The 16984-nt window shown below is 46.4% G+C and overlaps 1 protein-coding gene across 1 annotated transcript in view; it reads left to right on the top strand.

Moving 5' to 3' along the window:
* Positions 1 to 8300: 8300 nt before the first annotated feature.
* LOC132477587 (forkhead-associated domain-containing protein 1-like) overlaps positions 8301 to 16984 on the top strand; it is a 129123-nt gene continuing 120439 nt past the window's right edge. Inside the window, 1 exon segment of the mRNA XM_060080020.1 lies at positions 8301 to 8403. Coding sequence (XP_059936003.1) covers positions 8311 to 8403 — 93 coding nt within the window. The 5' untranslated portion in view covers positions 8301 to 8310.

Genomic DNA, 16984 nt, shown 5'->3' on the forward strand with positions numbered 1-16984 from the left:
AACCAGCCTTGTCTCTATCTGAGAAAACACCTGGGTGACTTCTCATGTTCTGACAGGGGAAGGGGGTGAGCACGGCTGCAGAAGGCCTCAGTGACCAGCTGTGATTTTGTGGTTTGAATTTATTTTTGTGAACCTGTGTGTGTGTGTGTGTGTGTGTGTGTGTGTGTGTGTGTGTTTGTATAAAAACCTGCATTTCCTTAGCCCATAGCGTCAGGTTATGAATGGACTGTGGAGCCTCCAGTGGCCCTTTGCTCTCCCATCTGACACCTACTCAACAGCTTAGCTACTTCCTGATCTTCGAGCACTCTCTCTCTCTTTTACTCTCCCTTTCTCCTGTTCCAGCTCTTTCCCTGGCTCTCTCTTACCCCTTAAAGGCTGGGCAAGCTCCCTACCTCTTCCAGGTGGGAGGCCAGCATTCATTTCTTGTTGGAATGCAGGGGACAACAAGCAGATCTGGGGAGGGGGCACAGTGGATGGGCTCTCCCAGTCAAGGACAGCCCAGGGAAGGTAACTGTGGCCCAATGAGATTTTATGGGGCAGAGGTCCTGCAGGAAAGAAGCCCAGAGGGTGGCAGGAGAGGTCCCTGGCAAGCCCCAGCTACCCCCTCCTGGCCTCAGCTCCCTCCCCCTCTTGCTGCAGGCACTGCCCACACTTCAGGACAGCTGGAAGCCCAGATTGTTCAGGGCTGAGGGAAAGCAGGTGGTGAGCATGGGTGTCTCGTGGCTGTGACACCTGTCACCTGTGGTCCCCGGGGAACATACCGTCCCATCACAGTCATCTAGATTCAAGTCCTTCTCTGGCTGTGTCACCTTGGGCACATACCTCCATGTCTCTTGAGCCTTATTTTCCTGTGCAAGTGGGACTGATGTGATAGAAATACTACCCATCACGACGTTTTTGAGCGCTTCTCTGCAGAGCTCCCTGTTCCAGGTGTTTCACACACACCTACTGCCCCAGGTTATGGTGAGGATTAAATGAGATGATCCACAGGAAGGACTGGGACAGTGCCCTGCGGGTGGAAATCCCGGAGTTAACATCACTCGCTCCAGTATTAGGAGGACAGCTGGGAATGACAAAGCTGGGACCTGGACCCAGGCCTTTCAGACACCAGCATCCTGATGTTGATGGAGATAGAGTACAGCCTTGGTAGCCACCCAGAGCTCAATAAGATTGATTGATTACAGGCATCACCAAGGAGCCCATATAAGCTAGAAACCTCTTTTTTTTTTTTTGGCCATGCCGTGTGGCTTGCGGGACCTTAATTTCCCCACCAGGGATTGAACCAGGGCCATGGCAGTGAAAGCACCAAGTCCTAACCAGTGGACCACCAGGGAATTCCCCAGGTGCAGTATTTTGAACACCCTATCATTGCAAAGTACAACTCTCACTCAGCCCAGGACATGCTATGATAAAGTCATGAGTTATTGGGGTATTTTAGTTTCTGTTTTTGAAATTTAAGTGGATGACATGGAACTGGGTTTTTAGACTTTCACACACCCTTTGAGATGATTGTGGCATCCTGTGGGGAGCGGCAGGATCCAATCAAGATTTGGCAATTTCTGCTCCAGTGAGCCTGAATGTCAGCTTTGTTCTCTGTTTAGTATTTCCTCATTGAGAGATGGACTAATGGCAACATATGCTCTCCCAAGCCTATCAGGGGGCCAAGGGCGGCTCCGGCTCCAGGCTGGCCTGGATGGGCTCCGTAGGGTCTGGCTGGCAATGAGCAGGGTTGCGTTCTGTGCTCATGTTGATGACATTGAAGACAAGCATGGAGATGGGGGTGGGGCTGGGGAGGTCCAAGGCTACAGAAGCCTAGGTCCTGGGGTAAGGACAGTTCAGCTCAGCAGCTCAAGAGTAGGAGGCAAGGCTGTGGGCGGGTGGCAAGGGCTGCCCCTGTTCATTCACTCATTCGTTCATTCAGGCACTGTTCTAGGTACTGGTCATACAGCAGTGAACAAAAGAGAAAAAAAAATCCCTGCCCTCATGGAGCTTAAGTTGGGGGGCAGGGGGGAGTTGGGAGTGGGGAGACGGACAACAAATAAGAGAAGGAAACTAAATAAATAGCATGTTAGAGGAGTGGTAAGATGAAGGGAAGAGCAATAGAGTGAGGTGTTTGTTTTGTTATTCATGTTTTTGGGGGGTGTTTTTTGTTTTGTTTTGTTTTTTTGGGTGGCATCATGGGGCTTGCAGGATCGACCAGGGATCGAACCGGGCAGTGAAAGCACTGAGTCCTAAACACTGGACGGCCAGGGAATTCCAAGACCCTTTTAAATAGGGTGATATTTGAGTAAAAATCTAAAGGAGCTGAAGGAGATCCCTGGGGGAAGTGCCTGGTAGGGAGAAGAAACAGAAACTGCAAAGGCCCTGAGGCAGAAATGTGCCTGGAGAGTTGAGCCTGACCCTCTCTGTTCCTCTGAAGTTACCACTCAGGGCCCCGGCCTCTGTGGTCACTCCTCATACATTCCTAAGGTCTTTCTGGTCAAAGGGAACTAACCCAGGCAGAACCTTCCAGGCTGACTGAGGGCCTGGAAGAGATTTTTAGGCACAAGTTCTGGGAGGGCTCTGTGATTCAAATGCAGGGTTGAATAAGTCCTGAGGTTTTGCCAAGCTTTTAACAAATGCACAAGGAATTTGCAAGAATGCAACAAATTCATTCCTGGACCATGCTCCAGAGCTGCTTAATCAGAATCTCTGAGGTCTGTGACAGGGAATGTGCATTTCTAAGAGCCTCTAGGCATGTGGGAGCATCTTTACCATATATTCCATCCCATATCGATTTCCATGATTTTTCTCTCTTATATCTTCTTCTAATTGACTAGAGTGGAGTCTGCCATCTTTCATCTTTCTCAGATGAATATTTTGAGTTTGTCTTGGGGCACCTTGTCCGGCATTTCCTGCCAGGGAAATGAGGCATTCTGTAGGTAGTCAGAGGAGCTGTTCTGCTCCCAGACAGAAGGGGCTGATCTGAAAAAGGTGACATGGGGTGAGGGGAGATAGTTGGCATTTGCATGTCTTCTCCACATGCTCCATCCCCCCAGCCCCGTGCCCATGGGGAGTGCGGGGGGTTTCTTAAGGATCTGATCCAGGTCAACACTGGGTCCACCGTCTGACCTTGTAGGGACTCAGGTGATGTTTGTAGAAGTAAAGAACACATGAATGAATAAACGCGAGTTTTGACAGGGAAGGACAGGAACAGTAAGGTTGGGGGCTTGTAAATACCCCTTCCCTAGCACGTGGGAGAATCTTCCATTCTTTCAGAAGTGTTCCTTCCACCGCACCCATCTCCCATCTCCACCCCCACCCCCAGAAGTGATGGTCCCCCCAGCTTACTCTGTTTTCTCCTCCACAACAGAGAGAACTAGAGATTCGGGTGGGACGGGGGGTACTAACCTCCAAGCTTCTCGTGGTTCAGCTCCATTACCCTCCCACGCCTGACCACCCCTCCTCAACGCCCCAAGCCTGGAGCTAAGGTCACTAGGAAGGATTCTTGAGGCTGCTCCTTCCGCGCTGTAAGACTTGGAGCTACTTCTGTGAACACTGAGCCTGTTTCTCCATCCTTGAAACGGGGCTGGGGACCTCTAGTGGGCAGGTCGGGTAGGGCTCGCAGCGCTGCAGCGGGCTGTAATTGGCCGGGTGCTCCCAACGCACCTCCCCCTCCTCCTCGGGCGCCGCGCACGCCACGCCCGTCTCCAGCTCGGCCGTCAGAATGGCGTTGCCGTGGCGACGTTTGTACAAAGGCCGGGCGGGCGCGCGTGCTGCGGGCCATAGCCTGGAAACTCCGCGGGAGGGCGGCAGAGCGGAGGTCAGGGCTCTTGGCGGAGGACGAGGTGTGGGCTTCTTCCTCTGGCCAGGTGAGAGCGGCACGCGAGGAGGCGGCGGGCGGAAACCTGGGCCGGAGGAGGCCAGCCCTGCGAGGTCAAGGGCGTTGGGGTAGGCAGGGGACCCGGCCCCACCTGTGTCCGAACTCTCTGATCCAGGCTCGGGTTGCCAGGAGCACCCCAGAAAAGATGCCCCAACACCAGCCGTTCCTTCCTAAGTGCAGCCCCTACCTCGCCCCCCAAGGGAGGCGGCACGGGAGCTTTAAGCCTCTCCCGGGCACCAGCTCTTGGATGTCCTGTGGGTATAGCTGGGATTAAGAGAGGAACCCCTGTTTCCCCTGATTTATGGACAACACCCACCCAATGGTCAGAGACACACACACACACACACCCGCCCCTTACCTGAACTCCCCTTCTTTAAGGAACTTTGAGGCCACTGTAAACCTCAAAAGAAAGTTTGCTCCTATAGCCCAATTCTGAGCCATCCAAAGTGGTCGGGGGAACGCAGATGACTGAAGCCCTTTTGCTCTTTCCTGTGGCTGGTGCTCCATGGCACTGAGTAAAAACGAATTCACAGAGCTCAACACATTCAAATTACTTTGACAGTGTTTTCACGCAAGGAAGTGATGCACAGGGCAAAATGAAGGTGGAGAAATATTGTCCAATCCAAAAGCTAAAGAGAGAGAATTTAGGTTTTCCAAGGAGTCATCTAAGCTAGATACTGACAGGAAAAATGAAAGGTAGTTACTATCAAAGCTTCCTAGCCAGCTGGCTGTACTGACTTGCTTTGAGGTGTCCTTTGTATTTTCATTCACTCAGCAAGTGTTTCCCAAGCACCTACTATGTGTCAGGTTCTGCCCCCCCACCGCCCCCTACCCTGGAGAAGGGGTAATGCACAGAACTGGCAGGAACTGCAAAGGGTCTGACATTTGACCCTGTTTGAAAGTTAGTAAGTTAGCCTGCCCAGCTTATAGTTCCTGGCAGAAGACAAGAGACTCCTGGGCCAGAAACAAAGAACTTGATTACTCACAGCACAGCCGATGACATAACAGGCAGCCAGAGCTGCATATGCACATTGGTTCCTGTTGCCCTGAAAGTCCCTCGGGCTGGTGCAGAGCAGCCAGTGTGGATGCTGTGCGCACAGTGGGTCTGTGTCCCAGGTAAGGAACTCCAAACTCAGGAAACTGCAATCTTTGAAAGGGGCTGCTAGCAAACCTGCCCAACTTTTGCCCCAGAAGGAGCCGTTATCTTTATTAGGAGCATTACCTATATCCTCCCAAGCTGTTTGCCATACAAGCATCCTCGGAAAGTGAGTGCAGGACAAAATCTTTCAATGCCTTTGCTCTGAAGATGGGTACAAACACAAAATACCCATGAAGAATCGCTTCTGAACAAAATGAACACAGTCCTGGTTTTCCAGGAACATATATCTTAGTGAAAGAGAAACCAACAGCAAGCACAACTAAAGAAAGGAACAAGAACATGTCAGAGAATGATAAGTACAAGGAAGGAAACACAGCAGGGGAAAACTAGCAGGGGAATAACATGACTGAGGGTGCCTTTAGCCAGAGTGGTCAGGTGGTTGCCCCGAGGGGGGACGTCTGAGCAGAGAGAAGACCCAAGCCTTGGGGACGTCTGGGGTGAGAGCTAAAAAACAAATATGCGCATGATCCAAGTTTAAGTTTTCGATTAGTGGCGTTTCCTGTGGTTTTCCTGCAGAAGAGACATTTCTTGGAAGTTTACATTTTAGCTTAATTAGACTTGAATGTGCTGCGTGCTAACATGGTCCTCTGCAATTGAGGATTAATAACTGAAGGCATCAGAGCATGGTTCTTTGGGAAGAGGAAATGTCTTTTCCCCTGTACACATGACAGCGAACTTAATCAAATGTATTTCTCATTATCTGAAAGCATCAATATTTGTGGGACATCCACAGGCCTCCAAGTTTACAAATATAAACTATGCTGCTTATTTTTATTTCTCTTACCCCCAGGTAGGGTCTCGTCTTCCTTTCAGAGGATAGAATGCTGGTTTCAAGGACTTTCTTTTATTACATGTCCCAAGTGTCAGCAGACAGTGCAATTCCCCCACCCCTACTCTGCCCCTCCAGCAGCAATGAAGGTTTGTACACTGGTTACAGGCAAAGGCTCAGAGTTGTCACACACTTACTATTGTGTGACCTTAACTTCTCTGAGTCTCAGTTTCCTCATTTGTAAAGCGGGAAAATACTGACACCTGCCTCGCAGGGTGGTTCTGAGGGTGAACAGAGGCCACGTGTGTAAAAGGACAGCCCAGTGCCTGGCACTTAGTAGGGATTCAGTGATGGAATGATGATGGAGATGTTGATGGAAAGCAGAGCCAGACCGGAGACCCTCTACGGTCAGACCTAGATGATTTTTGTTTTTATCCACAGTCTAACAAGTTCACACTTCAGTGACCTTTCAGTTGAAAAGAGAGTTTGGGGACTTTCCTGGTGGCTCAGCGGTTAAGAATCCGCCTGCCAATGCAGGGTACACAGGTTCGAGCCCTGGTCCAGGAAGATCCCACATGCCTCGGAGCAACTAAGCCAGTGCACCACAACGACTGAGCCTGCACTCTAGAGCCCGCGAGCCACAACTAGGGCCCGTGTGCCGCAACTACTGAGCCCACGTGCTGCAACTACTGAAGCCTGCACACCTAGAGCCCATGCTCCACAACAGGAGAAGCCACCGCAATGAGAAGCCTGTGCACTGTGAGGAAGAGTAGCCTCCGCTCGCCGCAACTAGAGAAAGCCCACATGCAGCAACGAAGACCCAACACAGCCAAAAAAAAAAAAAGGAAAAAAAAGAAAAGAGACTATCTTTGGCATGGCACTGAGATGGATCAGAATTCAAATATCATGTGAATTATCATCAACATCTTGGAACCAGCTGAAGTCTCTGAAATTTTTATGTTTTAAAAAACATGTATATATGGGCTTCCCTGGTGGCACAGTGGTTGAGAGTTCGCCTGCCGATGCAGGGGACACGGGTTCGTGCCCCGGTCTTGGAGGATCCCACATGCTGCAGAGCGGCTGGGCCTGTGAGCCATGGCCTCTGAGCCTGTGCGTCTGGAGCCTGTGCTCTGCAATGGGAGAGGCCACAAGAGTGAGAGGCCCGCGTAATGCAAAAATAAATAAATAAATAAATAAATAAATAAATAAATAAAAATAAAAAACATGTATAGGGCTTCCCTGGTGGCGCAGTGGTTGAGAATCTGCCTGCTAATACAGGGGACAGGGGTTCGAGCCCTGGTCTGGGAGGATCCCACGTGCCGCAGAGCAACTAGGCCCGCGAGCCACAACTACTGAGCTTGCGCATCTGGAGCCTGTGCTCCACAATAAGAGAGGCCGCGATAGTGAGAGGCCCGCGCACCGCGATGAAGAGTGGCGCCCGCTTGCCACAACGAGGGAAAGCCCGCACGCAGAAACGAAGACCCAACACAACCAAAAATAAATAAATAAATTTTAAAACCATGTATAGGGTTTACTTTGAAATGCATTAAAATATAAAATATATAGATGGGTAGATATATGATAAAGCAAATAGAGCAAAATGTTGATTGTAGAATCTGGGTGGTGGTTCTATAGAAGTTCACCATCCACTTCTTTCAACTTTTCTGTGTGTTTGACATTTTCCTAATAAAATGCCAGCAAAAGATATGTACAGAGTCTTGACCGTACAGCCAAGCTATAATCTTGATATTTTGTCTTTGGAAATCATTTTTTTTTCAACCTAAATATATGAAGGAATGCGGTGACTTAAAAAGAAAGTATCTTCTAATGCCCATTTCCTTGATGACTGACTCTTCCACACTTTAAGAAGCTCTGTAGAAGTTGGGGTTTCTTGAGTCAAAGTTCAGAAGCCCAAGATTAATAACGGTCATGATCACAGTAGGACAAATGGGTGTTTAGTGTAGCAATCACCATTCTAGATGCTTCACATTTAATCCTCACAAAACTCTTTGGGATACAGAGTATTATTAGCCCCATTTTACAGATGAGGAAACAGAGGCATAGAGAGAGAATAAGTAACTCACCCAGAGTCACAGAGCTAGTAAGTGGTGGGTTAGTAAAACTGAGTACTTGATTCTGTCAGATAACTAACCCCAAACCAAGCTTAATGGGAGGTGGAGAGCAGTGATCAGTGGAATTCAGATTTGTTTGGTTTTTTTTTTTTTTTTTTTTTTTGCTATTGCTTGTTTGTGCTCTGAATTACATAAAGGATGTCCTCTTGTGATCAGAAGCAAGCTCATCTATGCCGGCTATCACTGTTAAAAGGACAGTCTTAAAAATGTGCGGAATTATCATTGTGATCATTGTTAAATCCAGCTATCCACTCCTACCTCTGCTGACTTCTCCTGTGGACATTCTGGTGTATTCCATTCATTCTAAATATGACATTGAATAATTAGAGGACTGTATTTTTCTAACAAAATTGTTTTCTGAAAACCTTTTATAGGGAAAGCAGAGAATATGAAAGCCTATCTAAAGAGTGCAGAAGGCTATTTTGTCCTGAATAAAAGCACTACGATTGGAAGGCATGAAAATTCAGACCTTGTTTTAGAGGTAAGACCTCTTCCTAGCCAGTCCCCGACCCTCCCTACCCCTCACACCACCAAAAGTCCTTACTGTTCTGTGGACTCCAGTCTCTTGTAAAGCACAGCCTCTGGCTAACAGTCCCAGCCTTCCTCGGTGTGCCACCAATAAGCATTCCCCGCATGTGCTGGGTCTCCCTGGCACATGTGGTGAGAATGAGCACAGTGCAAAGTGCGATGGGCCCTGTGTCCTTTGCTGACTGTGTGTGCAGTGTCCCACCCTGATGGCGCAGTTTGGAAGGTGGGCGTAGAGCTGATGCTTGACCTTCACCTGCTCCGCGTCTGGCAGCCACGGCCACCTGAAGGGCCCAGCTTGAGCAATGGCCTCTCGCCCTTTCCAGAGCTTCTGGAGACTATGGGCCCCTCAGAGCCCTCCCCCGCCCCCATACCTCCAAGTAGTAAATCAGGGTCAGCCCTGGGCGTGGCCTCAGCGCTCTCTCACTTCATTTCATTCCATTCTCTGAATTAGCTGTGGCTTGGTCCACAGTCCCAGCTCATTGACAGCCAAGGAAGTTGGAAGAAATTGTAAGTAAGGAATTATACAAACAGTGGCTTTGAGCCTTTTAAAATTTTGAAAGGGATTAAAATATTGAAGCAGAAAGAGAACTGCAATGGAATCCCTTTAGGACTGTGAAAGGCAGACCACTCTCAGACTTCACTCAACAGAGTTTTTAAAGTTTATTTTGAAATAATTATAGATGCACAAATGGTAGAGAGAATGGCACGAAGCATGTGTGGAGTCCTGTGCCATTTTACCACGTGTGGATTTGGGTGTGGCCATCAGGATATAGGAGTATTCCATCATCAGAGATGTCCCTTGTGATGCTCCTTTTATAGTCACAATTCCTCCTCCCACCATCGTCCCCACGCTCCGAAAACCACTAATCTGTTCTCCGTCTCTATAATTTTCATCATTTATGTATGACCTTTGCGATTGATTTTTTTTTTTTTTTTTTTGGTCAGTGTAATGCCCTTGACATCCATTTAGGTTATTAGCTTGTTCTTTTATTGCTGAGTAATAGTCCACGGTATGGGCGTATCACCTATGTTTAACCATTCACTTTTTGAAGGACATTTTGTTTCCATTTGCGGCTATTACAAATAAATGTACTATAAACATTTGTATACAGGTTTTTGTGTGAACATAAGTTTTTATTTCTCTGTGATAAATGCTCAGGAGTATGATTGCATGGATTAACATATGTGTTTATATATATTCGGTTTGTAAAGAAACTGCCAGACTTATCCAGCATGTCTGTACCATTTTTCATTTCCACCAGCAATGTATGAGACACATCCTCACCAGCAATTAGCATAAACACTGTTTTTCATTTTAGCTGTTTTAGTAAGTGTGTAGTGGTATTTCATCATAGTCTTAACTTGCATTTCCCAAATCGATAGTGATGTTAAATATCTTTTCATGTACGTGTTTGCCTTCTGCATATCCTCTTCAGTGAAATATCTCTTCATATCTTTTAAGTGTCTCTAATCGAATTGTTAATTTTTTTACCATTGAGTTTTGAGAATTCTTTTTGTATTTTACATATGAGTCCCTTGTCAGATAGATGGTTTGCAAATATTTTCTCCCATCCGTAGCTTGTCTTTTCATTCTCTTAGCAGAGTATTTCACAGAGCAAAAGCTTCAACTTTTGATGAAGTCCAGGTAGTTATTTTTTCTTTTATAGATCATGCTTTTAGTGTCATGTCTAAGAACATGCCACAAGTCCCTGACCCTGAGGATTTTCTCTTATGTTTTCTTCTAAGTGTTTTATAGTTTTATGTTTAAATCTATGAACCATTTTGGGTTCACTGTTGTTTATGATGTGAGATTTAGGTCAAAGTTCATTTTTCTTCCATGTGGATATTTAGTTGTTCCAGAACCATTTGTTGAAAATACTATCTTTCTCCATTGAATTGCTTTTGCAAGTTTGTCAAAAATAATCTGGCCATACTTTCTATGGGGGCTACTTCTTAGTTCCCTATTATGTTTCATGGATCTATTTGTCATAATGGATCTACCATTATGAGATAGTCTTGATTACTGTCGCTATGTAAGTCTTAAATCAGGTAGAGTGATTCCTCCCACTTTTCTTTAAAAAAAATTAACCTATTCTAGTTCCTTTGCCTTTCCATTTACATTTTAGTGTAAGCCTGTCTGTATATACAAAATATCATGCTGTAATTTTGATTGGAATTGTGTTTAATCCTATATAACAATGTGAGAATAATTGATATACTCCTACATTGTCTTCCAATTCATGATCATGGTATATTTCTCCATTTATTCAGTGTCTCTCATGAGTGTTTTGTAGTTTTCAGCATACGAGTCCTGAACATGTTTTGTTAGATTCACACTTAAGTATATCTCTCTTTTTTTTTTTTTGAGTGATTGTAAATGGTATTATATTTTTAATTTTGGTGTCCACATGTTCATTGACAGTATATAGAAATACAGTTGATTTTTGTATGCTTCTTGGTATCTTGCAACCTTAACTGCACTTTCTTATATAAGGGCTTTTGTAGATTTCTTGGGATTTTATACATAAACAATCATGTCATCTGCAAATAAGAACAATTTTATTTCTCCTTTCAGAAAAGGAGATCTGAATGCCTTGAATCTTCTTTTCCTTGCTTTATTTCCCTGGTTAAGACTTCCAGGACTCTGCTGAACAAGAGCAGTGTATAAATCCTTATATTCGCTTGTTCCTGACCTTAGGGGAAAGCAGTTACTCTTTCACCGTTAAGTAGGAGGTTAGCTGTAGGGTTTTTATACATGTTCTTACCAAGTGAGAAATTTCCCCCTTTATTCCTAGTTTTCTGAGAATGTTTATTGTAAACGCAACAGATTTAAAGATAACTCCATGAACCTCCCCGTGAGATTCTCCTCCATGATATGGTCTCCCTTCAAGGACACAGAACATCTGTGCAGTGTGCAAAGTGGGAGGAAAAAGAAGAAGAAGAAGAACTGTCGTTTCTTCTTTATCCTAACAAGGCATAGATTTGGGGTAGTTTTATTTCCTGTCTGACTAAAGTAGAGACAGAGATCTCTGTTTTGAACCTGACTATGATATTAGAAAACTGTAGTAATTTTTAAAAGCACAGGCTTTGGAGATAGACAGAGCTGGGTTTGAATCTCATTAGGCTACTTTGTGGCTGAGTGACTTCAACCAAATTACTTAATCACTCTGAGCTCCTTTTCCCTGTCTGTAAACCTCTTACCTCACAGGGTTATTCTGAGGATTAAGTGAGAAATGCATATAAAGAGCCTGGCACGTGGTGCTCAGTGAATGACACAATGATCATTATTATGGTCTCCTAAAACAGAGACTGAGAAGAATCCTCAGAGGTGCACAGGGTTGAGATGAGGATCTACTGACATTAATAAGCCATTTGGAAAAGGGAACTAATGAGGACAGTTATTAACTAGACAGAAATTGAGTTGCATTCATTGTATATAAATAATTGAGAGCTTACTGCTCCTCGGACTTAGCTTAAGAAATACGTGACTAGGCTTCCCTGGTGGCGAAGTGGTTGAGAGTCCGCCTGCCGATGCAAGGGACACGGGTTCGTGCCCGGTCCGGGAATATCCCACATGCCGCGGAGCGGCTGGGCCCGTGAGCCATGGCCGCTGAGCCAGCGTGTCCGGAGCCTAAGCTCTGCAACGGGAGAGTCCACAACAGTGAGAGGCCCGTGTACCGCAAAAAAAAAAAAAAAAAATTCAGGGATTTATATTACTAAAAAGTCATCCTTGCAATTACCCAGAGGTTACATCTAGCAAATAAAAAAGATTGTTCTATTTGCCTGGATCAATCCTAAAGAATAGGCAGTCATGCTTCTAAAGATTTCTACTCATCAGCAAGGCTGACATGTTGTTTTGACTATTGGTATCGTAGTATTTCGACATCATTTACTCTTTCCGATAATGGAAGGTAGTTACATGCTTCTTGTGTTTAAAAATTGGGAGAAAGGAAAATATGAGGAAGAAAATAAAAGTCACTTGTAATCATTTGGCTCAGGGAAAAATCAATATTGATATTTGCAGGGTTTTACCCTCCAGACTTTTTTCTATATCCTGTAAGGAGTTTGGTTCCCTAAGGCAATAGGAAGCCTGTTTATAGCCAGGCTAGTGAGAACTGTTTATAGTCAACAGTGATAACTGTTGCTATCACTCATTCATTGCACAGTATTTACCCAGAGCCTCAGCACCAAGCCAAGTCTAGGGGTACAGTGATGGCAGAACTGGACATGGTCCCTGCCATCAGGAAGCTGCCAGGAGAGAGAGAAATAAGTCAAATGATCCCACAGAGGTGTGACTAATTCCATTCCAACATTGGGGCTGTAAAGGAAAGGAATATGGAAGACAAGGAGGACTTAACTAGACAAAAGGAGAAGGGAATGACATGTGCAAGGGCCCTGGGGTGGAAGAACATATTGTGAATCCAAGGGACTGAGAGAAAACCAGGGCATCCAGAAGTCAGAGTGGGAAGGAGGAGGGCTAAGGGACAAGTCGGCCTCCTTCATGTCACCATAAGGGTTTTGATCTTTATCTGAAAAGCAGTGGGAAGAAGGCTTCAAGGAGTGTAAACAAGGGGGAGACCTGCCAGTGAACATCCCAGCTGCTGTGTGCAGACGAGCCATCAGGAGCTCTATTCACAATCTCCCCTCTCCCATTTTACATGGCTCAAAAGCCTCAGCCTTGCTCATGTCACAGCTAAACCTTGCAAGTTATAATTTATATGATTTGATGTGCCTTGTAAACTGTAATTTTTAGAGTTGGATGTGGCTGTTACTTAAACTCTGCTGAGAAAGGGACTCAGTTCTTCCAGAATGAAGAAACACCAAAGCCAGTGGTTGTTGGATTTTCCGTATGTTTAAGAGTGGTTGTCCAACATGAACTCCTAGGCATTCTGACCCAGTGGGTTTGGGGTAAGGCCCAGGAATCTTCACATTTATATGCTCCCCAGGTTCAGGTGGGGGGAATGGAGTCCCCTGGAGTTGGCTCCAGGACCACACTTTGAGAACCCCACCATCAGTGCTCCCTCCCTCTCCCTTCTTGATCAGCAGAACTCCTGCTTGTGTGTGTGTGTGTGTGTGTGTGTGTGTGTGTGTGTGTGTATTCTTTCAATAAACTTTGTTTTGAGGAAAAGAGAAGCGAAGGGTAAACAATGAAGGGCTGACTGACCCTACCCCCTCCCCAGGGACTCCCCCAGTCCCACCCTGGGGAAGTCCCAGGATCCCTAGAAGACTGAGCTCTAGGACAGCCCAAGTCAGCGCAGGGCTGCAGCTACGAGGGTGGAGATGGAAGAGAAAAAGAAAGAACAGACATGACAGGGGGATGAAAAGCTGGTGTCCACCCCTCACCCTCGGTGGTCAGTGTCCTGCCAGCCATCTCCTTTCTCATGGGTGGAGCCATCTCTCCAGCCTGTGTCAGCCCTTCTAGCGTGGGATCTGAGGGTCGTGAAGCCAGACTGATCTCATACACACACCCCCGATCCCATCCAGCCGGATGACTCTTGTCCCTTTTCCTGGCCCCTGCCAGTTCTGGGCTGCCTCTCAGAAAAGAACCAGAGCCTACACCATAGTCTTGTTTATTATTATTAAACAAGGCTGCTGGGATTCTCCTATTATTTGCATCATTTCACAGACGTGCAGGTATGTCTGCTCTGTCAAAGGACACAAACAGCTGTAACTCTGATGGGCATGGCCAAATTGTCCACCAGAGGTTTCCGGATGTGGTGTCCTGCCAACAGTGGACGTCCGTCTCCCACTCCCTCCCCAGCCTAGGGTGCTGAACCCCCATTGGATCTTCACTGATCTACGGGGTGAAGTATGGTACCTGTGTCATTTTAATTCACATTTCTCTTATTCTAAGCGAACACCTGCATTTTCGGACATAAGGTAACAGGTGGACTCTCTGTGGGGAAATCCACGGAATGAAACAGGCCTGGGAGGGTGCACTTGCTGGCTCCCCATCTGCATCGCGCTTGTCCTCCTGCCTGGGTCGTGCTCCCATCCTCCCCCCTCACCCCCACCTCACCCCTGGCTTCTCCCCAAGTGCTCCTTGCTCTGGGGGTTCACCTGTTTGGTCTCACCAGTCCTCAGGGAATGTTTTGTCCCCTGTTTGGGAATTGGCGGCTGATTTCATTGGTCAGTACCCACCACAGCAATTGATGGGACTAGTTTCTCACCAGCAGATGGAGGGCTTCCAAGAGGAAAAAGTTCAGAGGAAAGGGCTAGATCGTGATCTCATTTTCTCATTTTTTTAAATTGTGGTAAGATATGCATAACATAAAATTTACCATCTTAACCACTTTTATTAAGTGTGCCGTTCAGTGGCATTAAATATATTCACACTGTTGTGCAGCCATCACCCCCATCCATCTCCAGAACTCTTTGAATCTTGCAGAACTGAAACTGCACCCATGAAACAACAACTCCCCTTGTCCCCCCATCCCAGCCCCCAGCAACCACCGTTCTGCTTTCTGTCTCTATGACCTTGGCTACTCTGGGTATCTCATATAAGTAGAATCATAACAGTATTTGTCTTTTCATGACTGGCTTCTTTCACTGAGTATAATATCCTTTCACTGAGTATAATGTCCATGTTCATCCATGCTGTAGCATGTGTCCGAATTTCCTTCCTTTTTTGAGGCTGAATAATATTCCATGGTGTGGATTCACCACATTTTGTTTATTCATTCATCTAGTGATGGACACTTGGGTTGTTTCCACCTTTTGGCTGTTGCAAACAATGCTATGAACATGGGTGTATAAATATCTCTTCAAGGCCCTGCTTTCAGTTCTTTGGGATATATACCCAAAAGTAGACTTGCTGGATCATATGATAATTTTATTTTTAATTGTTTGAGGAACTGCCATGCTGTTTTCCATAGTGGCTGCACCAAGTTACATTCTCACAACAGGGCACAAGGGTTCCACTTTCCCTGCGTCCTCACCAACACTTGTGATTTCCCTTTTTTTTTATAGTAGCCATTGTGATGGATGTGAGATGAAAGAAGGATCATAATCTTTTGAATAGCATACACAATACAAACAGCTACAGCATACATTTATGGACTACTTACTGCATCTCACATGGCTTTATACATCATCTATGTATGTTCTGTATATATATTTATAGAATTATATCCACAAAACAAATCCTGTGCGGGTGAGAACTACTATTATCATTATTATCCTCATTTGATGACATGGACATGGGACTCAGAAAGGTTAAGGAACTGGCCCAAATCACACAGCTAGACGGGGGAGGTGGGGCTGAGTTTCAGACTGAGCTGACTCAAGCTTCTAAAAACAGAAGCTTCACTTTTTGAGTGTAAATTTAGCTTTGGGAACATCTAATATCTAAATTGGAAATTCTCAGTTAACTGAGATAACAAGATAATTGAGTAAGCTAGGGAAATTCCACCCTGTGGAATCGAGAATGGGGGTTGTCAGTGAAATGTGAGATGAATGTTCTTGTGATCCTCATTCATGCAACAGACTGAGGTGGTGCTATCTAGGGGGGGATTTGGGTAAAGAGGAAACGTTGACCTGGTGCTTTCCCAGGAAGAGGAGCATTGGGGCTGTTAAGTGGGGGCCCAGCAAGAAACACCACTTATCTCTCCAATCCAGCCAGAGTAAGTTCTCTGCTTATAAGGACTGGTGGAGTTCAATTAGTCCCACCTGGATAACCCAGGATAGTCTCCCACTTTTTAAAAAATTTTTAAAAAGTTTTTGGCTGGGTTTGGTCTTCGTTGCTGAGCACAGGCTTTCTCTAGTTGCAGCAAGCGAGGGTTACTCTTTGTTGCGGTGCACGGGCTTCTCATTGCAGTGGTTTCTCTTGTTGTGGAGCACGGGCTCTAGGCACGCAGATTCAGTAGTTGTGGCACGTGGGCTCAGTAGTTGTGGCTCGTGGGCTCTGGAGCGCAGGCTCGGTAGTTGTGGCACACGGGCTTCGTTGCTCCATGGCACGTGGGATCTTCCCGGACCAGGGCTCGAACCCGTGTCCCTTGCACTGGCAGGCGGATTCTTAACCACTGCAACACCAGGGAAGTCCTTAGTCTCCCTCTTTTAAGAGCACTGATTAGTAACCTTGACATCGTCACAGTCCCTTTGGCCACGTCATGGAGCATAGTCCCAGGTTCTGGGGATCACGGCATGGGTATCTTTGGGAGACCATTCTGCCCACCACATTAATAGTACCACCTGACTGGACCGTTGCTTTGGGACTGGTCTGAGAGCTTTCTGGAAGAATCAGTAGGATCAATGCCACAGGCCACGGAGAAAGATGGCTGGATGAGCTGGCAGGTGATAATACCGTTACCAAGAGGGCAGGAAGCAGGACGGGTTGAGTGAGCACCTCAACATCCCGGAAGCAGCCAGGCAGTTTGGGGCCTGGAGATGAACCAGGGGTTGGAAACACACACCTGCGAATCGAGGGGGTGGCCCAGTGGCCCCAGCCCATGGACAGAGTGCGGAGGAAACGGACATCTGAGGGGAGAGGAGCCCGGCGCGGAGACCTGGAAGCAGTCAGAGAGGTGAGGGAGCCA

This window comes from Mesoplodon densirostris, chromosome 2, assembly GCF_025265405.1.
Source record: "Mesoplodon densirostris isolate mMesDen1 chromosome 2, mMesDen1 primary haplotype, whole genome shotgun sequence".
Classification (NCBI taxonomy): domain Eukaryota; kingdom Metazoa; phylum Chordata; class Mammalia; order Artiodactyla; family Ziphiidae; genus Mesoplodon; species Mesoplodon densirostris.